The sequence below is a fragment of the Ambystoma mexicanum genome, chromosome 9, assembly GCF_040938575.1.
Source record: "Ambystoma mexicanum isolate Mex_15411 chromosome 9, UKY_AmexF1_1, whole genome shotgun sequence".
Lineage (NCBI taxonomy): Eukaryota > Metazoa > Chordata > Amphibia > Caudata > Ambystomatidae > Ambystoma > Ambystoma mexicanum.
The window spans coordinates 587,113,632-587,141,369 of NC_090931.1; the positions used below are offsets into that span (position 1 = coordinate 587,113,632).

The window sequence follows — 27,738 nt, forward strand, 5'->3', positions numbered from 1 at the left end:
GGAATCCGCTGGAACACCTCCTCCCACCTGACAAGTTGACGCTGGAGTGCCCGGACGGAGAGGGAGCCACAATAGAAGCAAGAGTCCCACCAGTGTTTCAGGCCCAAGCACTCCAGACAGAGAGAGTGGGGATCCGCCTTTGCAAACCGACTTTCGCACGAGGAACAGGACACGAATCCCAGACGCTCTGGCATAGATGGAAGAAAGAAGACCGTGGAACCACAGCAGGAATATGAAGGACAAGGGAACAAAAGAAAAATATTCCCTAAGTTGCAAGTGCGGCCGACCCCAACCGCGCAGAGAAAAGGACTGAAGGGTGATGCGTGGGGCAGAGCTCAGGAAGGCAGGGCTAGGGTCACGTGCAGTGGCCATGCGTAAAAATAAAAGGACAAAAAGTAATTTTTGATGCTTCAAAAGTGCCACGTCCCGATGGACGGAATGTGCCATAAATATGGAGGAAACGGGACGGGAAGTAGAGCATATAATGACCTCAGGAGTTATTTGCATTAGATGACGCAGAAAAGAGGCAGAACTACTTTGCAGGTAAGAGAAACTATTTGGTTGTGGTTCTTTGTGTGACATAAAGGCATGTTTGTGATTGCGTGTGGCATTTTACAAACTAAGACATTTTGTTTTGGAGTATTGGAATACTTAATTCTTCTTCTTAAGAACTGTCTGTAAAACGAAAACATTTTTAGGGCCTCATTACAACTCGGGCGGTAAGGGGTTTACGGCGCCGTAAACAGCGCCGACCCTTACCGCCTGAGTACGAGGTCCCTTAGCGCCATGGCGGATTTAACACCTGCTTTTAGCAGGTGTTAATATCCATGGCGCTAAGGGACCATGTTGTTAATTACGCCACCGTAATTTACGGTGGCGTAATTAACGCCTTCCCCACTCCCATTATGCCCTATGGGGCAAAAATGGGGAAGGGTAAATGGGGATTGGGGATTTACCGCCCCGCCGACCTCGGAATGGGGCGGTAAGTCCGCCTACCACCATGGCGTAAACGTAGTTTACGCCATGGTGGTAAAGTCACGGCCCAGGCGGTAACTTACCGCCTGGGTCGTAATGAGGCCCTTAGTCTTTTTCTTTGAAAACAGTGCTGTGAAATGCATAATTTTAACCCTTTTTTCAAAATGTTGTTGGTGCGGACCCCCCAAACCTCTCCAACCCCCCCATAGTGTGGTTTCAGCTCGCATGCGCTTACTCACACCACACTTACCGCCCCACCTCTTCAAACTTTTCCCCAGCCAATACTGCCTCCAGTGAAGTCTTCTGCCCCGGTATGGGAGTTGAATGGGGTCCTGTCCAAACTGATGGGAGCTCCATTTGAGCAAATGCATCAGCCATCGTTGATATTCCTCTTGTGGAAGACTGCCTTCCTAGTGCCAATCACCTTGGCCAGGCGTGTTGGAGAGATCCAGGCTCCATCCTGTAAGCTTCCAAATTTGTCTTTCCATCAATCTAAGATGGTTCTACAAACTCATCCGTCCTTTATACCAAAGGTCCCATCTGACTTTCATTCAAACACATCTTTGGTTTTACCAGTTTTCATTGCAAACCCTTCTATGCATGCTGAAAGGTCCTTGCACTCACAGTGCGTGTCGCGTGCCTAGAAATTCTATGTGGCACTCACTAAAGATTTTTGAAAGACTTCTCAACTTTTTGTCAACTTTGGACCTATGGGGCATGGAAAGGCCCTATCGAAGGCTTGCATCTCCAGGTGGCTCTCTGGCTGTATCATGCATAGCCATCCATTGGCTAATAGACCATTGACAGGCCGGCCGAGAGTCCATTCCACCAGAGCCATTGCTTTGAGTACTGTATTCCTCTTTGGTGTTCCCCCGCTGGATATCTGCAGGGCTGCTATGTGGAGTCTACTCACACTGTCACAAGATTTTACTGTGTCGAAAGGGATTCTAGAGAGGAGTCTTGTGTCGGACAAACTTTGCAAGCCTGTTTTCCTGAGGCAAATATGTTGCAGGGGTAAGTTTTATTGATTCTGTTGAGCATTGCCACCTTACGTGGATGCACTGCTGTGTAATCGTATTCATAGCATGTGAATCCATGCAAGAGTCCATGCTGGAGAAGGAGCAAGTTACTTCTGCAAAAAGGAAAGGACCAGAAAACAAGCCTTCTCTGCCTATGCACCAAGAATATGAAACCTCCTCCCTATCAGCATTGGACTCGCCACCATGCTCCAATTCAGAAAAGAACTCAGGACCCACCTCTTCAGAGTCTCTCCTCCTCAACACCTAGGCCATCACGTTGCTCCTCGTGCCACCTCACTTGCTAGACACTGTCTGCTCTCCTCATCCCTGCCACCCGGTACAGCTGTACCCCCTCCTCACCTCTGTATCTTAGCCCATGCTGTAGATCTGTTCTGTTACCACTGAAAAGTGCTCCATTATGCATCTGTAATGTTGTACACCTCTGAAAAGTGCTCTGTTATGTATCTGTGTAGGTGTATACCTCTGTGAAGCGCTCCATTGCTTCTCGAAGCCAGGTCTGCGCTCAATAAATACCATAATAATACCTGTAACTCTTGTTCTCCAGTATGGGTCTTGCATGGATTCACATGTGAACCCTCACTCCTTCATCTGTGCGGCTCTTCTTGGTTCCTACTGTCACTTTATATGCGCAACCAATTCTGAAGATGGCCACCAGGGCTGGAGCCAAGGATGACGAATGTCATTGGAGGGGCAGTATAACCCAAAGTGACAGCAATCGGCTATTCAAGCAACAATTTTCAGCTTAAAGTGAAACTGCTTTATTTTAACAATGATTCCCCGTCTGATGACAGGAAATATTCATAGCATGTGAATCCATATAAGACCCATAATGGAGAACAAGAGTTACAGGTAAGTAACTTGTTCCATATGACCTGAAATCAGGCACCCAGTATCCCGTTTACCTGCAGGCTGCTGCAAGGCTGCAAGGTTGCCAGGGTGATCCTCGGGCATTCCCCCTTTCAATAGCCTCCCCCATGTAAGGACGAGGAACTGGAAAAGTAAAAGGCACACTCCTTGACAGCTAGATCTGTCAGCACTCACAAGGAAATCTTAAAAGGCCACACCCTCTTCTTCCCAGCAAAACAAATCAACACTCTAGCGGTGAATTTAGGGGTTTCCTGGATCGTGCTCAAAACAGAACTCTGGCCCCGTCTGTCTGTCTTTAATGCACAAGCAAGGAAAAGACCATGAACGGGCAAAAGATTTTTCAGTACTGCGTCAATCCAAGTTGACCTGTTGGTGGATTGGTGTCCCTCTACCCATCATCTTCAAGAGATATAACCACAGACCCTTGGACACTATCGGTAGTGAGAAGCAGATAAAGGCTTCCTCTTCCTGAACCCTCTGCCTATTCCACCAAGAATTTGCATCAAACCTGATGTAGACATTTTCGAAGCTGGACGCAATACAGGAGATTCCCCTGGAGCATCCTTGACAAGGTTATTTCTCCGGTTTCTTTGCCCTTCCAATGAAGGAATGATGGCTTGGAGGACCATCCCCTACCTCGACTGCATCAATGAACCCTTCCCTACAGAGCGGTTCAAGATCATCACTTCGGGACAGGTCTCATCAGCGGTCACAGAGGGGCTTGCCTGTGTCACTATGCACATGCATATCTGAAAGCTTCACAGAAAGTCCCTTTGCTGCTCTATCCAATACCAGTACAAAGTCCTGCCCTTCGTGATGAGCTCTGCCCAGAGGGTATTCACTAATGTTATGGCTCTGAGGTGTCATCTGCATCTTTAATGGGGTCCAAATTTACTCATACCTTGACAACAGGCCGATACGGGGTGCCTCCTCTTCACAGGTGGACGAGTCAGTCAGTTGCATCCTCCATCTGGCTTGTGCACTGGGCTTCACTATCAATCAAGCCAAATTGACACTCATTCGGACTCTGAATGCTGACTCTACATTCAATTTGCAAGGAGTTCCTTAGGAGCGTGGGCCTTCCTGCAGAGTAATGTTTGAGCGGCTACTGTGCCTGATGTCTTGGTGTACCCTGGTGGACCCAACATGCTAGGCTGCACATGAGGTTTTCAGCTGCACCTGGATTTAAACTAGTCACAGGATTGACAGATGGAATTGATCCCATAATTTCCTTCCACCCAAATCTACTCTGGTAGATGGACGAAGGCAATCTCACAAGTGGTGTTCCTTTTTTCCCCCTCTCATCCCCAACCCTCCTTTAACCTCTCCAGGAGTCTCTACACACATTACAGATTGAGGGGGAGGCAATCGTGGAATGTTAGGATGTCTATGACTTGTGCGTTCAAGAAGGTACACTGCTGCATATAAATGTCTTGGAGGTGAAAGTAATTTTACTGCTGTTTGCAGCACTCCATTTTCCCAACAACTTATCATTGGGGGGGGAGGAACGACAGCCGGGCAGACGCCTTGAGCCAACAGTCTCACACGCCCCCCCACGAGTCATTCAGGATACCACACTATTGTGTTATGGTGTTAATGTTTAATGGTGTTTGGTATGGCTTTAACTGCTCTTCTGGTAATGTGAAGGAGACAGAGGTGTGTCGTGTGGTATCCCGTGTTTGTTTGGATGGATGTGATATCTATTGTCCTTCTGGTCCTCAATGGCAGCTAGTAGAATGTTGATGTCTGTGAGGGAGTGAAATGTAAGGAATGTTGGATGAGTGATGATGCATGTAATGTATATTCTATGAATGCCAGTGGGGGCCTGAGCTGTGGTGAAGGTAGATGGACTGGTGGGTGGGCTAACTGTAATTAGTGTAACAGGAACCTGCAAGTGTATGTATGTATATATATATATATATATATATATATATATATATATATAATTTTTTCACAAACCTGTGCCTAAAGTGCCTCCATTAACTCATTTAACAATTACCTCATTGTGAAAACAAGTGTCCCTCAACTCACCCAGCACAAACCTGACCGCCATCAGAGTTTAACTCGATGCAAGGCTACGGAGTCTCCATGGCACACCCATTGTTAAAAGCCATTTTAATGGTCTGTCTAGAATCATTCTGCTAACACCACCACCACACGTGCCTTCGAATTTCAATGTGGTGATTTATTTGCTCATGCAGAAATCCTGTATGCCAGTTGCCTCTGCAGATGGGTGATGGGTAACTCTGAAGCCAGCTTTCCTGGTCGCCATTATTTTCACCTGCAAGATTAGGGAGTTGCAAACCTTGTGTGTCAAGGAGACGCACATCATGTTTTATAGATATAAGGCGGTTCTCAGGTTGCAACTTACTACCAAAAATGGGGGGGTAGCTGCCATCTTAATGAGGACATTTTACTTTGCATATTCTTCCTGAAACCCACTTCGGAGGTGAAGAGGGCCCTGCGCACCTTGGATGTGGCAAGGTCTCCGTCCTCAGCAAGTCTGCTCAATTGTTCTTGCCCAGGGGGGAGGAGCATACAACACCAGTTTCAGCAGTATCTAAGGTAATACTGACTCAATGGCTGGTCTCCACAATTCTCGATGCAAGAAACCATTGCAAGGACTTCACGCCCATCTTTTTAGGGCTAAGGCAGCCTCTGTCACGTAATCGAGGCAGGTTTTCATAGTATACCCACCTGTCGCTCCTTATGCAAGCACCAGTCACTCATTCCCAGCTTGTAAAACAATGTGCCTTTGTCAAACTGTTTTGAAAAAGGTCTTTGGTTTTGGTCAATCCCTCCACCTTTTATTTTAGTGATGCTTTGAAATCTCCCAAACATGGAAAAAGGGTGCAGGATGAAAAAGTACAAAAACGTTACTCATAGTGGTGACAACTGTACCCTTTTCTTGATGAGCTCTCTTGCTGCTAAAAAGAAACCATGTCTGACTTAACAAAGGGAATGACTGTTAGGTCAGGCATGGAGGCGGATATGCCACGCAGGAGGCATGGCTGGGGCATGCCCATGTTCGAAAAAGGTATTAGATTGGTTTTGGGCCAGGAGGATAGTTCATGTGCAACGCGCTAGTCTACACCTGAGCAGCACAAGTTCAATAACAGGCCCCACATCACAAATGCAAACTATGCCTAACACACTCTATTATACACAGAAAGTTCTCTGAAGAACGCCAAGAATTCAGGATCAAGCTCTTTCAATACAGCAATTGAAGTGCTTACTGGGTTCCCCCTCTTAGAACCACATGAGCGGCAGTAGCCCCAAGTTTCTTCCCAATGTGCCAAAAGCTCAGCTCAGGACAACACACAATCCTCACAGAGTGCTGAGCCCTTGTCACAGTACCTTAAACCGACAGGACACAATTTGCTCACTTGCTGGTTTTTCAGACCCACTTCCATGACTGGTAATTGCTCCTCCGTAGCACCTGGTGCTTGACCTAGTCCCATTCCACAACAGGGCAATCTCCCCCTTTTTGTGGTACTGCAATTATCTTCTCTGCGCAGCTTTGCCAAGACATCTTCACTGCAGCCTGCACTTTCATTCTGATCAAGAACAGCCAACGTTCTCTTCTTCCCGGCCTCGTCTGCACCCTGTGTGTTAGAGAAGAGGACTGCGGAACGTCAAGGAAACGTGAGAGCGGTTTGCTTGTTGACACACATCATCCTTCTCTCTAGGGCAGTGTAGACGAAAAAGTGCCTGCTCCGTGATGGTGCGCCCTGCAGTGTCCCCCAGACAGCGCTCCACTTGCCGAAGGTAAGTAACGTTTAAAGACTGTTGCGCCGTCCCTCAAACGCGGCTATAGGGTGTGCGCACCGCCCCGGTGCCATTTTCCAGCGGATCAAGTCTCACAGAGATATTCCGGCAGTCAGTTGGTTGCTCATATCATATAGGGCTTCTGACTTAGCCCTCCGATAACCCGCTTTAGGAGCCGGTCACACCGTGCTTCTTTCCCAGGCCCCCGACAGCAGCCATAACATTGTGGGATTGCCTACTGCAACAGCCAGGAGTTAGACAGATGGCCCCCGCTTCCTTATAGCTCATGGGTGACCCCACTGGTCTCCAGTGGTCATAGGACTCGCGGATGGTCCCACTTATGCTGGTGCTTTTAAAATGGTCAATATCTTCGAGGTGGACCCTTTTGCCCTCAAACATCACTTGTAGACACTTCCTGCCCCCCAGTGCCCCTTTCCATCCTTAGAACAGCTGTTGGGCCATAGGACAGGGGCCAGCTTACCTTTGGGGGGTGGGCTCACTGCTTCCTTACTTCTTTCCTTCTAGGTGCCGCTTACTCTGGAGAGCTGCAGATTCCTGGCACGTTAAGCATTGGGAGTCCCTGAGTTTTTCTCTACTACAACTTCGATGTTGTTATTCATTTTGTATTTTTCCATCTAATTATGTGGGTTTTGTTAAGTTTCATTCCTCACGTACAGCAGCAGTACATTTTCAGGTCATCTCATTGCCCCGGAGATCCCTTCTTCCGTCTGAGGCCTTCAAGAGTCCGTGGAGAGGACAGACACCAGAAAGAAGAGCCTGTTCAAGGCCTGCTCGATATGTAACCTTCAGAAGGTTTACATCAAGGATCTTCACCAGCAATGTCTTCACTCAGACCATGACTTGGCCAACTATACCATCTGCCAGTCATTTTCATCCGAGACCCTCAAGGACTGCCACCGGAGGTTAGTGCCCTGTTTGGAAGGGGGTCCCGGGCCTCAGACTCGGCTACAGTCCATAGTTAAGCATCTGCCAGGCATAGTAGATCCCTAGAGCAAACTCCCTCTTCTAATTGGTCATGGTTCCAAAAGTAATCTAAGGGACATGGACCCCACACTCGGGCTACACCCTAGTCGACGATGTTGTGGACATCCCCGGCCACACCTGCTGTCACCTAGTTGACCAGTCCAGCCCCTAACCGCTGTCATTGATGGCTACATTGTCCAAACAATCTTGGGAGAAATGATGCTCGTCCACGCCTACAGTCATCCATCCATGCATGCATTTGTTGACAATGATCCATAGTCGACCTAGATGCTCAAAGATCAATAAAAAAAACCTGTGTGGGGGTTGGCTAACAGACTTTGTCGAACAGTGAAAGAACATCACCACTGACAAACGGTCATACCCTGGAGTTCATTGGGAAATGCCCCTCCATTCCTCCTGCCCTAAAGGTGGAAAAACACCCATCCTTTCTGCTCTAGGAAGTTCAGTCCCTCTAGAAAAAGGGGCACTTGAGCTTGTGCCATCGCACCTCTGAGGCACAGGAGATGGAGGCCAATACAGGACTTCAGGAAACAAATTCCTCAAGTCCCAGGCATTCTGCATGGCAACACTACAACACACTCTAGACCGACTAGAAGGGGATTTCTTCTCCTCTCTAGACCTAAAGGATGTTTACTTCCATATCCCTATCCACCAGGGATGCAGGTGCTACCTTCAGTTTCAGTCCAGGGAAGACACTATAGCACTTCAAAGCTTTGCCATTCAGCATAAAGTCTGCCCTGAGAGTATTCCCAAAATGCTTAGCTCCAGTTACGGCCTACTTCCGTCGTTCAGCCATCCACGTTTATCCATATCTGGATGAATAGTTGGTGTGCGCCCCATCTCTACCACTAGCGTCGCAACACACTGCAGATGCCATCCAGTGTCTCACATGGTTCTTAGTGAACTTTGCAAAGTCATGCTTGCATCCTACTCAGACCTCGCTGTTCCTAGGATCACGCCTCAACACTCTTGCGTGTGTCGCCAAGCCATCAGAGGAGCAAGAGAGAGAGTGGAAACCATGCTAACAAAGTCTGGCTACTGTCAAGCCTCCTGATCGCATTGATCCGCTCACTCAAATCCCTCCTGTGAACGTCATCTTGCATCCCATTGATCCTGCAATGCAGGCTCCAGATGAGGCCTATCCAAGAGCTCCTGGACGCCTGTTGGCAACAGGTCTTGGGAATGTTAATGTTAAAGAATATTTGTACCGCGCACTATCACCACTGGAGTGGTTTCCTGGTGCTCTGGCGGCTCTGAAAAAGGGAGAGGGGGTGGGGGGGAGAAGTTAGTGGGAATAAGCTGGAAAAGTGCAAGTGGGCAGTGATGTGCTGTTGGCAGTCTCAGCCTGGTAGGTCCGTTGGCTGGGCTTCGGGTGTTTTATGGTCGGGAGTCGTCATGTGCTGTTGTGCAAGTCTATGTGTGGTCTGGTCTGTTTTGTTGTTGCAGTGTAGTGAAGTTTGTGCGGGTTGCTGCATTTTAGGTTCGTGGTTGTGTTTGGTTAGAGTTTGAGAGGTGTATGCAGAGGGATGAAATTGTTAGTGGATTGGTTAGTTGGTATTGCTGTCCATGCAATTGTGTCTAGGTGTGATGCTTGCTATCATTCACTATTCCATCTGAGTGTGGCACTTGCTAATCTTCAATATTCTGTCTAGATGTGAGGCAAGCCAGTGATAACGATTCTATCCAAGTGTGGCACTTGTCATCATTCACAGTTTCATTTAAGTGTGGCACATGCTAACATTCACATTTCTATCTAGATGCGATGGAAGCTAAAGTTAAGAATTCCATCTAAGTGTGGCACATGCTAACATTCATAATCCTGTCTAGATGTGACGGAAGCTAAAGTTAAGAATTCCATCTAAGTGGGGCACATCCTAACATTGTTAAACCTGTCTAAAGTGACGCAGGGTAATCTTGAACGGTCTCTATATGTGTGGCACTAGTTAACATTGGTTAGTACGCTGGTGTGTAGTGGAATGCAACATTTAGAGTTCAGCCAAGAATGGATGGAGGCTGGTGGTCACAAAAGCTCTCTAGGTATGCAAGGTGTAATTCTATGGCAGTTTACGCTATGGAAGATAAGGTAGAGTGGTGAGGGCTTTCTGGAGTAGAGTGATTGCTCTACACCCCACCCATGCCACACTCACAGTTTTGTTGGCGTCTGGCTTCCTTTGCTTCCCCTGCTGAAACCTGCAGACACATCTTGGAGCCGCCTCTGTAGAAGTCACCCTTTGCCTTAGGTCCCTTAGCCGCAGGGGGTGGGTTGGTGAGTTTGATTATTCACCCGACCAATCAGGCTCACGGGGCGGACTAGGAGGCAGGAGGAGGGTGGGCGGTCTAGGGCCCTGGGATGCTAGGGGTAGGACACAGGGGGCGGGACTAAGGGAAAGAAGCTGCTGTGGGTCTAGGGACGCAGCAAGGGCCTCGTAGCCCCAAAATGGTGGCATGGGGGGGCAGGGCAACACAACCACACACACTTACCTGGGCCAGGATGGAAATGGCCCAGGAAGCGAGAACTTTGCCTCATACCATCTTTCCGCCACACTCTCCAATGGTGGAATTGCCAGCTCAACCTCACTCAGGGAGCACCATGTTGTCTACGAGCTCATCAAGCCACTGACCGTGGATACATCTCTGGAGGGGTTGGGGAGGGGGCAAGGGTCTATGGTTACCAGAGGTAAAAACAACTTCACATCAATGTTCTGAAGTGAAGAGCAGTGGTCTGGGCCTTGATGACTTTCATACCCAAACTGAACAAGGTGGTTTGCATCTTCTTAGTCAACACCACCACCATGTTCTATATCCACAAGCAGTGGGGTGGGACCCGCTCACCATTTCGCTCAGTGGCAGCACAAGCGCTGTGGGAATGGATGCCGACACAGGGCATGTTTCTAATTCCATTCCACCTGCCAGGCATCCACAATACTCTAGCAGACTCACTCGGCCGAGAACTCTGGTCCTGCCACGAATGGTAGCTTCACCAGAGCCAAATTCTCGATCGCTTCTCCGAGTGGTGATGACGTCCAGAGAACGATCAGTTTGCTACAGCGACCAACAGGAAAGGTCCCGAATTCGCAAGCCAGTTTCACAGACAGGGGAGCCTCTGGGATGAGTTTTCCAGTAGGACGGCCTGTTCCTTTATGCCTGCCCACTACTTCCCAGAGTTGTCAGTACACTCAACGAAGCAGGTGTCAGATGATTCTAGTGGCCCCAGCAAATTTGGTACTCAACCTACTGCATCTGTCGGTGACACCCCATATCAGGTTGCCTCCTCTACCCAACCTGCTCTGCAAGGAGTGTGGGTCAGTGCTGCATCACAACCCTGCACCACTCAACTTGACAGCTTGACTCCTGCAGCCAGAGAATTCATCTATATTCCACTACCCACAGAACGCAAGAGGATTCTAGCCACGGAAAGAGCGGCATCTAAACTGTACTGCTACAAGAGCAAGTGAAAACACTTTACCATCTGGTATGCAACTCAACACCTACATCCATTGCACATTCAAGCAGCTCAAGTCTCGCCATAGCTCCTGTCTTTAACAGAATCCGGCTCCTTGCACTCGTCCATCAGGGTGCATTTGGAAACCATTTCACGCAACACACGCACCACAGGCCAGCCGTCTCATCTCGAAGATTAGAGAAAGTGTGCCCTTAAGGGTGTGTTTCATACAGAGGCCCCCAAAATGGGAACTGAACGTTGTCTTTTATAAACTTTCTCCCTCCTTTCGAGCCTCTGAAATTTCTCATGGAAGACAGCATTCCTAGTTACCATCACCTCAGCCAGAAGGGTTGGCAAACTGCAAGATCTCTCCTGCAAGCCTCCCTACCAGAGTTTTCACCAGTCTAAAGTGGTGTTGCGGACAACTCTGTCTTTCATGCCAAAGGGCACTTCGGCATTCCACATGAATCTACCAGTGCTCCTTCGCTCTCCTTTGTCACCAGCGCAGCAATACTTACACTCCCTTGACTTCTCCCAAAACCCTCAAATACTATGTGGCTTGCACTAAAGAGTTCCAAAATTCATTGCAACCATTTGTTGCTTTTTGACCAGTCGCCAAGGGAAATGCTGTTCCGAAATCTTCCATTGCAAGATGGCAGTCTGCATGAATTTCCCACTGCCATTGCCTAGCCAATAAGCCCCTTCCAGGCAGATCAAGAGCACACACGACAGGATCAGTGGTGCCTACTACAGATTTCCCGTCCAGTGTTCCCCTGCTCAAGATCTGCAGGGCAGCCATGTGGCTGTCAGTCCATACTTCCTACGTAGATAGGGATTCCAGAGAGGAGTCCAGAGTCGGCCAGGCAGTGCTTTGCAACCTGTTATATGTGGCGAGTGCTCCAGAGGGGAGTTTGGTTACTTCTGTTGAGTATGCCTCCTCTGGTTTTCTAGTTGTGTACACGTACTGCTGTAGAATCTTTTTCAAGAGCATGTGAATCCATGAAAGATCAAATACTGGAGAAGGAATAAGTTAATTACCCGTAACTCCTGTTCTCCAGAGTTTTTACAGTTTGCCATTCCGGACAGTCCTCCAGTGGAGGCCGGAATCCTATTCAAAGCACTGTTCAATGAATCAGAGAAATGGCATTCCTCAACAGCAGGATATAATAAGTAAAGCAAAGAAGATATGGAATAAATGACATGACATAGCTGGTTAATAAAAAGGACACACGTGACAAACAGGAGCCCATTGATACACTTTGCCCATCTACAATTCCACCAGTACATTTGGCAGCTGTCTTGGCGGCTTTACACCAATGAGCTCACACAGACATCATGGAAAGACACTGGATGCCCTAAGCAAATAAGTCTACCTCAACAGCGCCCTTAATTTATGACATGTTATGTTACTTTGCATTTAAATAGCGCCTTATGTATCATTGGTATGATCTCAAGGCGCTGGCTGGTAGGTTGAATGCCCTCGGGAACTTCAGTTCAAGTCAGTAGAGAGAGAGTCATAAGGTGCGTGGGTGCACCGGATATGTGTGCAGCTGGTGTGGCACTTGTAGGATAGCTGCTTCTTAGCGGTAGGTGTGGTGGTTAGGAGGTCAGGAATATATGTGTTCATTCTGGTGGGTTGATACCCAGAATGATTTCTGGCTGCGTTAGTCCTGAGAAGACGCTTAGGCTAGCGGTGTATGCTCAGCTAGCTGCGTTTAATTAGGATGATGAGGAGTATGTGGCGGGTGTTAGTATGAGAACAGCTATACCGAATGTGTCAGAGTAACGCTGTTTTCTAGTTGAGTGGTGGTGTATAGGAGAGAGTAAGCATGGCGGTGTGCTATGGTGGTTTTCAGTAAGGCGCTTGAGATCGTATGCTCATCAGTACCATCTATTCTATCCGTTTTATTCACCTTCGTCTATTCATACATTTCGTCTGGTTGCTCATTTAGTTTACTAGCCGTTCGATCATTCATCTACATAAACTACTCCATCCAATTTGTTGATTCCATTTCATCATTCCCATCCGTTTAGTGTATTGCAGCTGTTCCATCCCTTTTATTTAATCGATCTGTTCCATGCGTCCCGCACGCTCCAAACGGCCATGCATTCTATCCGTTCCATCGACCCCATCCGTTGCATCCACTCCATCTGTTCCTTTTGCTCCATGGAGTAGATAGAACTGGGGGAAAGTGGGGTTACTTAGTAGCCCCTTTTCCCACTTATTAATGGAACATTTTTTTAGGTTACCCTCATGACTTTAAATGGCTGGTGGCAGTGGTTTAATTTTCCTACCATTGTGCTTTTCTACCGCAGGCTAAATCCTCAGCTGCAGTATTGTACCCATGGGTGCCCATTTTGTCAAAACAACCCTGGTTTTCTTTTTTTGCCATTGCTTGCTTGGGAGGTCATTATTGGGTTTTACTCTCTGTGCCAAACCAGGTTCGGCCCCTTTGTTTTGTCTTTGGCAGGATTCACTGGTGAAGCCCACCTCTGCCTCCAGTGTGTCTGGAAGGGCAGGAAGCGAGGGAGGTACCCCAAACTCCCTGTGTTTAGTCTCCTTGGTTACAGGAAAGCACCCAAAGGTAATCTAAGAGTTGCAGCTAGGCTGCAAATTAATGGTAGAGACTTACATAAAACGGTGAGGTTGTTTGCAAGGAAGGCAGAGTCTACTACTGGACGAAGGAACCGAAGAAAAAAAACTGGAATGCTTGTGCATGCTAATGAAGACTCCATACTTGCAACTTTAAGTTCTTCAGTGTGAGATGGAGGATTTTGTACATGTTTAATAGCAGAGAAAAAGAGAAAAAAAACCAATTTCAGGCAAGACTAAACAATGTTAAAATGTTGGCCCACAACGTGTTGATCGGCCGCAGAGGGCAAGTGCTTAGGCGTAGACCTTGGAAAAGGCACATTGGGTATAAGCACAAAAAGTGCAAGAGAAGGTTAGAGCATTGCACTTCGATGGTTTGAATCCATTCCATCCATCTTCGGATGAAAAAATTGCTAAAGAAAAAGCGCATTCACAAACAGGCAAAGGTGATGGAAGCTTTCATGTTGCATCTTTGTCTACATGGGTACACAACTACCCATATTTGGGTTTATCCACCCTATGACATTGGACAACCTAAGCAGTCTATGCCAGGAGTTGCTGAGGAGTACATGTTACCTTCAGCCCAATTCCAGCGACACATGGGACTGTTACCATGATGTATTCAGGTGATTAGGCATACCAGACTGCATAAGCAGAGGTTACAGCTACACCAGACTTCAGAATGGTACCAAGAAACACAGTCACAAACATCTGTTCCGAAAACTGTAGATCCAGATCAGCGAAGGTGGATGGACAAGGACAACCTCAATGATGTTTCCATTTAGCCTCATCTACCATCGAAAATGTTGGCTAGAGACTCATCTCTGGCATATCCGTGGGCTCCTGGAGAAAATATGTAGTGGTAATAGGTGCCTATATAAACAAAAAGGTGACAACGTGGTGTCCAGGGCCTACTGTACAGTGAAACTGCATTTTATTGATCTTCTGACGCTCTACCCATAACAACCTATCACCACACCCCATCCCAAGGAGAAGGGCATATAGTCCATGGCATTTGAACATTAACGCACAGCTTTCTGGGATGCAGTAGCTTCTCCATGGAGAATCTCGTTAATGCAGACCTTTGTGGAGATCCTTCCATCATCTTCCATAAGGTCATCCTGAAAACAAAGCTGGTTTCTTACCAAAGGTCATTAGCAGTTTTCACATCAATGAGCAACTGTCACTACCAGTCTCCTTTCCATGCGCCACCACAGAGGCCAGTGTTTTGACATTTTACTTGGACAGAACAAAATAGGTGCGCAGGCGAACACAGCTATTTTGGCTATATGTCTTTTCACCGAAAAGATGTTTCAACGGAAATTTGTCATTGAAACCTTTTTCACCTATTGCAGATTTATGACACTATTCATCGAAAAGCTGTATACCGATTAATTTTTTTATTGAGGGGGTGTGGTGGTGCACAAACCCAGGTTTTCAAAATGTAACCCTTTACCCCACCCAAAAATATATACATCTATTTTTTGATTAAAAAAAATAGTGAAAAATCTTTTCTATGAAAAAATCTTTCAACGTTTTTCAGTGAAACATCTTTCGATGAAAAATTGTTTCAGTGAAAAGACTATATATAGCCATTTGTGACCTATGGTGGATTGGGGTCTGGCAGTGCGGTATCCATAGCACGTTAGATGGTCTACACTATTTGAGGCATACAGATTGCAGAAGAAAACTGCCCAAAGGGGATCCACGCTCATCTAGTAAGAGCGGAAAAGCATCTTCAGTAATTTTTCTATGGCACATACCTATCCTAAATATTTGTAAAGCTACAACTTCAGCAAACTCAGTCCTTCTGTGGGCAATAGTAACTAGACCAAAGCTTGTGAAGCAATGCAGCTTTTGGACAAGCTGTTCTTAAAAATCAGTTTACAGTATAACTTCCAGCTGCCCTTTTCTTAAACAAGGGAGCATTATAATCTCCCAAGAGTATGTAGGACAGGGGACAGCATGTAAGAGAATGGAAAAGTTGCTCACCCTAGTGACACTGGTACACTTCCAAAACACAAGACACACAAGAGGAAAACACAACATTAGACAGCTACCTTTGTGAAATCTACAGCTGGATGAATTCAAAGTACCTCAAACTCAACCCAAGCAAAACACAAATAATGATCATCTAAAGAACAGAGGAGAGAACCACTACATCCCCTTGCCAACAGAATTTGGCACAACCGCAGCCCAATCGTAGATTGAAAAATACCTGGGAGTATTGATGGACAACAAACTTACTCTAGAGCCACAAATAAATGCTCTAATCAAGAAATGCATCTTTCTCCTGCGAGCAGAAGAAAAGGATCCTACCATTCCTGTCATTCACGAACAAAACTCACCGTCATCGCTCTCCTCATGTCCAGAGCAGACTACGCCAATAGCCTATATCTGGGCATGCCAGAACGACTCCAAAAATAACCTCCGACACATACAAAATGGGCAAGCCAGACTGCTGCTCAAACTACCTCGAAGAGAACACATCACAATAGCGCTAAAAATGCTACACCGGCTACCAATAAAAAAGCAAATCAAGTTCAAATCTATGTGCATAACGCACAGAGCAATCCACGGCCAAGGCACAGAGTTCCTAAGAGAAAAATGAAACCTACACCGGGCCAACAAGGCCACTCATATCCAGCAGTGACATCCATTTGGAACCAAAACCATACAACAAAAGATCATGCGGAGGATCCTCTGCTCGCCTCACCCCAAACACCTGTAACGAATTACCAAAGAAAATATGTAACACAAGAGATTACCTCCTATTCAGAAAACTCCTCAAATCTTGCCTCTTCACCCCGTAACTAAAAGGAATGCCTATGGGGGCACAAACAAAGCTTAAACAATGCTTAGCAAGGACACTGATCCTCCCAGTCTCCCCAAGCTACCGCCCATTAACTGAAGTAAGGGAAGTACATTCTGCAGTATATCACCTTACCAATTGAAAGATAGATATGCCAGAATCATACCAAACAACGATCACTTAGAGATCGGGATGGAAGGGCAAGGATGATATGTCAATAATACCTTGGCCTACAAAGTAAACACAGGCAGCAATGCATATTCGACAGGAAATAGAGAGGAAGCGAGCCGGTGATTGCAAAAATACAGCACCAATACCAGATTGGGGGAGGGGGGCAATGCACGCTTCAACTTGGTACACACAGGCCAAAAATAACATAGCTGGGAACTTGCTACGCCATCACTCCTAACAATTAGACGGCCAGGAAAGAAAAAGAGAAAGAATATGCCTACTCCATAGGACAAACCGATACATAGAACAATAACTATAAGGATTAAGTGACATAACCCACTAACACAAAAGCTCAAATCTCTGCATACTTAACTCACACAACCACCCTCTCTGAGAGCAGACCGCAAAAACAAGCACATAAGTCACGCCAACAGCACAAAGGGCTCACATCGATCCGATATTCACACCAAAGCTCAGCACACGGTGATAACTGAACTGAAGCTGCCAGCAGGAAATCACCTTTCTTACTTTCCTGCTCCCTTTTCACCCTACTAAGCCCCACCCCACCTTCTTGTTTGCAGATCCGCTTGGGGATCAATTCTGTTGGTGACTGTGCATGGTACAAATACCTTCAACATTAACTCCTAGTCCATAATCTCCTTTCCTCCATACACCCTCCCACCTTCCCCTAAATAAGATCCCAAGTCCAGACTGATGGTTTGGTGGGGTGTTCAAAGGAAGTGTCACACAGGGAATGTGCAGGGCGCAACCATGCAGGAAACAAACTGGGAAATTCTAGAATACAGCTATGCATCAGGCTAGGGTCCTGTCCCCTGGGACATCCCAAGAGTAAGGAGGAAAGTGGACTATGGACCAAGAATACCAGTGTCATAGGAGTAACTTGTTCGTATGTGTCTGATTGCATACGTACAATCGACAAATTAACACCTCCTCATTAAACAACCATCGTGTGCAAGACAGATGGAAACGTACAGTGATTATTCCAAAGATACACTATTAATGTTGTGAGTTTTCCCATTTAGGTAGAACCTAGACGAAAGGTCTTATAAATAAGAGGATGTCATTTTTTCCTACACTGCCTACATTCAAGTAAGCAGAAGTGGCCATGAGGCAAGAGAAGATACTATTTTGGACTGCGTGTAGTAAATATACCACAAAACAACAAATTTGCATTTTCCTTACACAAAACATTTTTATTTATGTATTTATAGAGCGTCAGCAGCCCACGGGCATCGGGGTGCTAACATTAACACAGTGAAACGAAACAGAAAGACAGGACTGAGAGGCCTAGGAGCGAGGCTAACATACTAGGCTAACAGGTTTCCACAGATGGCAAAAAATGCAAGAGCCCTTAAAGAGAAGAAATCAGGCCAAATAACCAGTGTGCCGGGGAGGTTCTCATTCATGAAGGTCTACAGTCCTTTTCTGGATTCACCCAACTTATTTTCTTCCTTTCCCTCCACACTTTATTCTGTAATCCATGTGTTCTTCACTATACAACACTTGTTTCTTTTGCAAAATCACGGCCTCCAGAAAAAGGCAGTTCTATGTGGTTTCATCAACCATTCTTCCCTTGTCGACTTCTAGGTTTAGACTGAGGTAGCCTTGAACGATAGCAGCCAAAAATACCTTTTAGCCCTATACAGGTCTCGAAGATACCGCGTTTCATTATTTGCACTAGCTAACAGTGTCCAAACAACGAAGATGGCTTGCCCTCCGGTCCACATCTGCACAGAAATGTTGGCATCTATGTCCTTCCACACAGGGTAACTCGCTTAAGGTAATTAGGACTGTACAATGCATTCAATGGCTGATGTAGGCATTTGACAACATTAGAAAATGAATACTGTTTGTACACTTAGCTTTCCAAATGTCTTCCAGGGTTTACCATATCATTAGAAAATATATATTATAGCCAATGTTGCTGATTAACATTTTCAAGAAGATAATAAGGTCTTGCTCTGGCAATGGAATGAGGATTAGGCTCTTTGAATAACAGGCACAGACAAGGAGGTATGATAAGTGGGCTCTGCATCGAGACCAGTGGCGTGACCGCACATATGCTCATCAGGGATACTCGCACTAATGGACAAACCCTGCATATTTGGGTGTGGGAATCTAGTATGGTGAGCGATTGCCATATTACATCAAGATGGGTTGCAAAGGACCCTGGGTGTGCAAATCCACATGCTCCACCTAAGCTACACCCATCCCACAAGTAAAACCTTCTGGCCATATATCGCATCGTACTACACTACAACTACTGGAGTAGCTTCCTGTGTATGTGGTGCTGACATTGTGGTGTAGATGTCATTGATTCAGGAACCAAAATTGGAAAAAGGAAAAACAATGGTTAAAAAAATACAAAAAAGGGTGAATGTTAGATACATTTTTATTTCACTGTGCAGAGAAACTTTATTTAAGAAAATATTAGAAGGCAATAAGTACAAAGCAGTAGTGTACATCTAAATATGGGGTCATGTTTCTCGGAGGTCACAACATTTTTTACTAGATCAGCAATGTTCTAGAGTAAAACAGTGTACATTAATTGATCATCTGCAATGAGCATGGGAAGAATCCAACAAAGAGGAATGTGAGTGCTGAGAAACCATTGGTTCCTCAACTGGTGCATGTCACTCAACAAGCCTTTATTGCTTTGGCTCTACAGGGCTATGCACCAATGGTGGTCCGTACAAAAATACTTAGGCAAGAATGATTAATGTCGCTTGTTACCACGTCGTCACCTTTGTGTTTACGTTATATCAAAAATACTTTATTCATATCAGTCCTGGGAAAGAATCCGACCACAGGTTTTTATAATTGCAAAACACCAGCAAACACACTCACAAAGCAGCATTTTGGTCAACATGATCTCAAGAAGTAAAAAAAAAAAATTGGCATTTTGATTTAGTGTTTGGCCTAAAATGAGATATGGGCACAAAAACAGTACAGTTATGTAGGGTCCTGGATTACATGAGGCCCAAAGAAACGCCGTTATTCCGTCCTCAGATCCACTCTTGGATACTACACTCTACGATTCAATATCATGTACAAGCAGCATTCTGAAGGGAAACCACGTATCCTTCTTAAAACTGGAATCCATTTTTTTTACGTGGGATTCTCATTTCGCCTGGAGTCAGCTACAGGACCTTTTATGATGGACACTTTCTCAAAAGATGATTAATGCAAGCTTTGTGGAGGGGCTGAATCCGAGGCACCATATTGGGTTTCCAGTGCAACCCAATCTTCTGAATGTCGCAAAAGAAAATATTCTGCTGCTGGGTCCCTCCCAAAAAAAAAAAATTATATATATATCTTCTGCTTTCTTCGTTGAAACAACACCTATCCTCCGAAAACCCAAATGGCCATCAATCTGTAATCACACAATTCCCAGTACCATTCAACCCTCGGGTGTGGTGGTTTTGTGAATGCTGCCGTTTTGTGGCATAGGCCACAATAGGTTTCCTTAGAGAAAAGCCACAGGACCCCACACCCAGTCGTACCAATAGTGTGGGGTTGTTTTCAACGTTACCATTTCCCGCAGTGTGAAAAGAAGACTTAACATGGTAGTGACGTGCTCCACAGATGGGGACCAGGTGGCGTGGCATTGGGCCGAAAGAAAACACTTTCTGTTAAAGTCACAAATGATAAACATTATACAATTTTCACTGGCCATAAAAACGATTGGGTAGAAAGTGTGTCAATTTAAAAACATTGAGGAGTTACTTTTACATTCTAGTAACGTTGAAAGAAAAGCTGTTACTACGCTGGTCAATTAGTGGTACAAAGAGGCACTTCATGTAGAACTGCAATATTTAAAAATGGCAAATAGCGAGTCCCAGGGTGAGCACATACAGGACAAGCTATTCTCAACCGCGCTGCACACTGGGAGAGCCTATGGTATATATTGTTACAAGCAGAAAGTTTAAAACAGAGTTCCTTGGGCATCAATGGTACAATTCTTACATTCCTTTGGTACGAAGTGTTTAAAAACGGCTGCCCTAAGCTAAATAAGGTACAGGTCAACATGTCATCATCACAGACATAAAAAGCAAATGTGCTAGTGTGTGTAATCATACAGGGTCTGTAAGGATTTGCTCCCTGCAAACTGAAGGTTATTAAAATTGACAGAAGAGGAGAAAGGAGATCCACAAGAGCTATACAGAAGCAAGGCCCTGCTGTGGTAGCAGCCCGAGCGCCATACAGAAGCAAGGCCCTGCTGTGGTAGCAGCCCGAGCGCTATACAGAAGCAAGGCCCTGCTGCGATAGCAGCCTACAGAAGCAAGGCCCTGCTGTGGTAGCAGCCCGAGCGCCATACAGAAGCAAGGCCCTGCTGTGGTAGCAGCCGGAGCGCCATACAGAAGCAAGGCCCTGCTGTGGTAGCAGCCCGAGCGCTATACAGAAGCAAGGCCCTGCTGTGGTAGCAGCCCGAGCGCTATACAGAAGCAAGGCCCTGCTGCGGTTGCAGCCCATTAGTGTGGTCGCTTCTTTTTTCAAACATGATTTATGCAACAGGTCTAACATTTTAGTTTCGAGTGCACGATGTGGAGTGGGGGTGAGGGTTCAGCTAATTTCTAAATGGTTAAATATTTTACAGGTACTGATGCATGGGGCGGGGAGGGGTTTTGGCCAGGATCACCCAACTGTCACACCTCCAAACCCCCCCAGCCCCCAAACCTCTACCCGGCCTTCATAATTATTTGCGTTTACCAACTGTTGAAGGAATAGGTAGCTGGCGGGGGTCACATTGGGTACAAGAATTCTTTACCCAATGCAAACATCAGATTGCACAGGTATAACTTGCACACACAACCCTTTTTAAATGTGTGTGGTGTCGAACATCCCACAGTCAATGAGTAGTGCATACTGCTTGCCAGTGCATAGGCGCGCACACATCTTTTTGTGTCTTCAGAGTCCCCATTTGGTGATGTGGTGCAAAACGACCTCACTTTCATTGCAAGGCAGGAGTCCCCAAGTCCCAACTACACCAGATCTCCATGATAGAGTAATCATTTAAAAAGGAGCTTAGATTCGCAGTATTCAAATATATATCGTATGGGTTTTCTAAAAACATTTGTGGATTCAGCTCTTCAGGACTGGACTTGGAGATACTTTATGTAGTAACCCTAAACCCGAGCAAGAGGACAGAGTCAAAGAAAATCCTGTCTACCAAGATCCATTTTGAACGTTTATGATGCTTCTATAGAAATGCCCTGGGCCTATTCAGGCCCACGGTAAGGCAACTCCCTTAGAATGCAACTTCCCAAAGTTAGAAAACAGACCAGAGCCAGTTAACCTCTATGGAAAATGCCAATATCGTTTTTTGAAACTAGTTGGAATGCATGTTCGATCTCCGGAAGCCCTCTTGGAGGAGATGATTTCATCTTTCTGAACTGCATACACTCTAAGAAGCCGTCATAACGAGGCACTAAGGCAATTCCTGAACGCAAAATAGGGATGGCTTGTGCTTTTCATCTCCCCCAATCCCTTCCAACCACCTCTACTAATGCAGTGTTCTACACTGAAGATGGCCACGTGATTCTGCTCCCGGAAATGGCCGATCTTGTGCTGGGGAGGGCTAGAGTGGCTGCCTGCTGTTAGCATAAAGACGAGGTATCCCAGGTGAGGAGAATAGACTGTTGTGTCACTCAAGCGATCCGAACCACATATGCATCAAACCAACTCTTCCTAGAATAAATATTCGGACCCCTTTTGTTAAAATACAATTTTAAAAAACAAAACAGCACCTCCCAGAATAAGCACCTCGATGACAAGAGAACATTGCAAGGTCTCGAGTGGCTAAGGATCACTTGGTCACATGACCTGGATGAACACAGATGGCTACAAGCAGTTGCCCCCTATGATCCAGCTTTTAAATCAAATATAATCAACTTGGTGCTTTCATCAGTAGCCAAACAATGCAAATTGAACACAGACGCTGCATACATTCACAGTTCTCAGTTACTTAGCATCAAATCCGAGAAAGGAAAGACATATGAAAGCATTAGTTGTTTACACAAAGTACGCGGCGCAAGTCGGGATTTCAGGCTTTCTGTGGGAGGCTGGCAGACAGGGTCTCTCTGAAGCTGGTCAGTGTCATTATGGACGTCTTTTCCCCCCTTCAATGTTAAAAACACGATTAATGCATGGACTGGCGCACCGCCTGCTGCAGGGAATGCCTGGTCACCAGAAGCCGCACTACTTCCTCGTTTTTCTTCGTGAGACGCTTCCGCGCTTGGTCGTGGGTCACCATGGTCATGTCCCAGCCGTTCACCTGCAAGCACAAAGCTAGAGCTTTAACCTTCGGCTGAATCATTTTACAGGAAACGTGGGGTAGAGAAGGGCAGCACAGTTCAATGTGACCAATCGAGATCTACTGGGTTTAGCAACTTAAGCAGATTTGCCCGCCTCACCACATCCCCAGAATGCAATGGTTATTCTCAGATAAGCAAGTGGCAGTGCACCTTGTGTTCGGCTGCTTGCTGCGATTTTACGTAGCACTAGTGTCAGAGGAGTCAAGACGTGTGCAAGGCGAGGATTCAGCGGGCAGTAGTCGCAGTATAGGTGGTGCGCAGCACACGGGTCAGATGCAGATGTGGGAGTCATGAAGGAGACCAGGCACACACAGGTCTCAGATGGAATCGAGGAGCCGAATTCACTGGGCCAATAACGGCAAACGAGCATCGGCCAAACATGGCAGCCACTGAGAGAAGGGCCGATTGTCAGTACTGCAATACTTACATTTTTTAAAATTTCGCAAGAGAAATGAGTATTCCCTTAAACTCCAGAAATGATTGGATGGTTGGTAGCAGAGGCGTCATAAACGGAGTGAATAGGGATGAACAGGCGTGTGAGGGGAACCTATGGACCATAGCACAAATGGGACACAGAGTGTGGCAATTATAGAGAGCCCAAGGGCAGCCTTTCCATTCTCCAGAGCATAGACACGACAGACCTGTCTCTGGGTGTATTTATTGTGCATTTGTAAGGCAACATGAGAGTGAAAGGCACATGTAACAATGAAAGAGATGCAGTCCGACTAGGCCTTGTGAGCATTCAGACCGAGCAAGTGCAGAGGGAGAAAAAGGATGACAGGGAGGGGTGGGGCTAAGTGCTATGGAGTAAGTTGCAAGCAGCTGTTAAGTGCCTGGCAGAGATCACTTGATAAGAGTGGTCAACTGCAATAAATAAGTGCAGGCCTGTGATTGATAGCATGGTGGAAACATGGAAGACCAAGAAAACAGCTGCACGCCTCAAGATCACCGACTCTGCAAACCAATCAAAGAGAACTGCGGAGGTCAGGTGGGCAGCGTTAATATGTCATCATAGATCATTGGTTTCCCAACTCAATGGTCTGCGTTCAATGTTAGGATATATAGGATTTGTAAGGCTCAATGTTTGCCATTAGTGCGGATGATTGATTGGAATGAGCTGTGATGCACTTGACTGCATATGGTAGAGAACTGGCTCCTTATGGTGTGCTTCTCCTTTGGGCCAGGGGTAGGGGCAATTGAAGTGTTGGGGCTGTCTCTTTCAACTATATGTCACCTTGGCTACCAACTTCGTGTCGGAGATCCGGCTGCTTTCAAGTCGCACCCCCCAAACAAAGAATTAATAAAAAGGTCAAACCTACCCAAAAATTGTTTAAAAGTCTTCCTAGTCTATTTTGAATGAACTTTACATGTACCTTTGAATTGCTATCCAGTAGAGTCATAGGGCATCATTTCATGCTTTAAATACACACATGGACATTACCTATTGAGGAGGCATTAGTTGATTAAATGTGCAGACATGTAGGAAAATGCATGGAAGTTGGAACTTTGTCACATATAAAATATACAATAATAATATGGAGTGCATTCACATCTAAAAGAACGCACTTGTGTGAAATCTGTATGTTTTTAATGATTGTAAATTAGTACCGGGTGGGGCAGAGGGAGAAATGTGGCAGCCTCCCAGCCAATTACCTCAAACTTTTCTTTCAGCACACAGCCAACTCTTGGCCCCGATACCTCGGTCAGCTGGCCCAGAAGCACCAGGTCCCGCGAGGACTCTCACTCATAATGGACACTATACGAATATGTGCCCGCTAAGCCTCCACAACATCAAGGAACTCTTCAGCACATCAAGGCCATCACACACCCATGACCACCTTACTTGTAATTAAACCTACAATGGCACTCCTAAATGACAACATAACAGACTTGCCATTATGGCCAGTTCCAGATCATTTTTTAGGACTGCTTGGTCTAAAACTCATACTATGGTACATGCATCCCAGCTAATACTACCACTTAATCCTCATGTTATCTTCCCCCCTCCGCCTTGTCACCTTTTGTCTTCTGCTCTGACTTTTCCCATTGTTAATTCCCACTTACCTTTGTCCTCACTTTCGTCTCACGCCACAGACCAAAGTCTGCTTTGCATCCTGGGTGGGGTCATAGTTCACTCACATGGACAAGGTTTTGGTGCTCTAAGACCACTACAGTGGTGATGTGCACAGTATAAAAGCCAAATCACACAAGATAAAAGCACTGCCATATAGCCAGGCCTGTGAATGTCAAAAGGGCCCATCACATATCAAACTCAAGGCCCCTCATAAAAGCCATTAGCTCAGGTCAAGAGAGCTTTTCATCACTATGCAAAAGTCAAGGGAGCTAGCCTGGACATATATTAAATATCATGAAGGAAAGCATGCATGGTAGGTACCAACAGTGACCTCCGACCTCAGAACAGAAAGCTAATGATAGTATTTTAAAAATAAAATCTAATAATGAAAAATCACATCTATGCGATGGAAGGTACTATGAACGGGGGACAAATTGCACTTTGTAGCTAGAAAATATGTCTTTCACCCCATACAAAATTCACCTGTTGCATGATCGAAAAATCTCAAGGTAAATTGATTATCTTTGGAACTATGCATCGCATAGAGACAGGCAGCGCATGTGATCGTGCACACTGATCTATAGAATATGTTAATATTGATTTTTATCAACCTCACACATTCACATGGAGTTATTTGACATAAGAGAAACGCCTCATCTCTTTAGGAGTGCCATTCCCTCCCACCTTTACAGTCATGGTACTCTGAGGGACGGGACCCTCCTTTCAAGTCACACATGTGAGGAGGAGTTATTATAAAATAGCATGCACAGGAGGAGCTTATTAAGAAAATAAGCATGATTAGTACTGAAGAACATTCCGGCATACAACTAGAACTGCAGATGGATGGGGAGAATAGAGACCTGGAGACAGGTTTGCAGGCAGACTGGCAAGATGAGCAGGCCAGAGGGAGACCGATTGTCAGGCAACCAGCTGAAAAGGAACTTGCTGGATGCAGCAGCTCCAGAGTGAGGGACCAAGCGTAATGTTCCCCAAATGAGAAGCCACATTTCAAAATGCAAGTTGAAACCCCTAGGTCACTCCAAATTGTCACTACAGACTGTCCATTGTAAGTCCTGGGAGTAGAGGGCTGGGAAACAAGGGGGAATACTAATGTGACAAAGACCGGGGTGCAGTGTTAAATAAAATGCCCATGTCTCCCCTTTAAAGTGAGTTGCAAGCAGGATGCGATTTCCTTAAAACCCAATGCATTTTTGTTTAGAGAGGAACAGTTTAAAACGGACAGCCTTTAATGAACTTGAATCCATATTGCTTTTGTAGAAGCGCACAAAGTTAAAACAGAAACCTTGGCTCATTCTGTTGTAGTCATCCAGATCATAGTGTGTTCATGACATGCTATTTCCAAAATGTAGTAATATGTACATTTTGCAGGCGCTATGAATCTAGCCTTAAATTAGATGTTTTTGCACAATCGAAATTAGCAGAGATGTCAGCCTATTCACAGACAATCGTGCAAAGTGGTAAACCTCTGCAGTCCCTCATCTATCGAGAAATTAACAGGTAGACATGTGTAACGTGAAAAGGAAGTGGTGATGTTACTGGGGAATCTTACATCTGCAGCCCAAAAGCATATGTACAGTTAAACATATAGATTGAAAGTTAAACACGCAGAAAATATTGCACATGCAAGAAACCCTTGTACCACATTTAATATAGTGAAAGTATTCTGACAGATAAATGGAGGGTGTCCTTGGGGAAAAGAGAAAATGGTATTTTGAGGTCTTGAAGCAGAAATGCGATGCTTCATGTTGAAATGCAATCATTACAGTATAGCTTAGCTAGAAGAAATAGAAATGTTGCGAGGCAGGGCGCGAAAGAGGAAAGGAAGAGAGAGAGAGAGAGAGAGCAGGGGAACGAGAAAGAAGGTGAGAGAGTAGAGAGAGAGAGAGAGGGGCTGAGGCGTGCGACAGAGCAAACCAGGGAGAAGACAGGATTATGAAAATGAATGCTTGCATGAGAACCAGTAGGGAGATTCATGTAGGCAGGGACAATTAGTTTTGTTGACGAGTCGTTTGTAGCGATTGCTGTGGCATGAATCTGGAGGCCAACTTGGTTTGAAGTTGATCTAATCTTTAAATGCATTTCGAGTTTTAACCAACCAATCAATCAATCAATCTCGTCTGCTTATTGCCCAGAATTGTGGGGTCGGTGTGTAGATGGGGAGTATTAGACTAATTGCCTGACCGTAACCGAATCAACAAATACATTCATAAACATTTCATTTCCATGGAGAATTACTGGCTATGACAAATATACAGTGTTTAAAGAGAAGTTGGCACCAGTTTAGCATGCCTGTACCTGCATTATTTTGTCTCCCATCTGAAGTCCGGCTACCTCGGCTGGCCCACCTTCTGTCACTCGGGTCACATAGACGCCCTGTAAAAATAAAGCCCTTTGAAATGGCAATTTCAGAAAGATGAAGCGTGCAAGTCCAATGTGATTATCACTACATTCATAAGCAAGAAAAGGTTTGTGCTGCTGTCAACTACCAATCAGAGTTCGAGTTAACATGAACGTGAGGTTTCCAAGAGACTTCCTTCTACAAGGAAAGATTGTAACCCTCCTGCTGCCCACTTCAGTGAAATGTGATCATTAACTTTCTAATGGATTCCTTTCTACCACGATTCCTCCTTCATAA

At 45.7% G+C, this 27,738-nt stretch overlaps 1 protein-coding gene across 1 annotated transcript in view; it reads right to left on the bottom strand.

Annotated features, from left to right (window-relative positions):
- Nucleotides 1-19,068: 19,068 nt before the first annotated feature.
- TAX1BP3 (Tax1 binding protein 3) overlaps nucleotides 19,069-27,738 on the bottom strand; it is a 155,885-nt gene continuing 147,215 nt past the window's right edge. The window contains exons 3-4 of the mRNA XM_069615205.1: nucleotides 27,399-27,476; nucleotides 19,069-22,968 (exon numbers count right to left, since the gene is read on the bottom strand). Coding sequence (XP_069471306.1) covers nucleotides 22,834-22,968; nucleotides 27,399-27,476 — 213 coding nt within the window. The 3' untranslated portion in view covers nucleotides 19,069-22,833. The remainder of the gene's footprint in view (nucleotides 22,969-27,398; nucleotides 27,477-27,738) is intronic.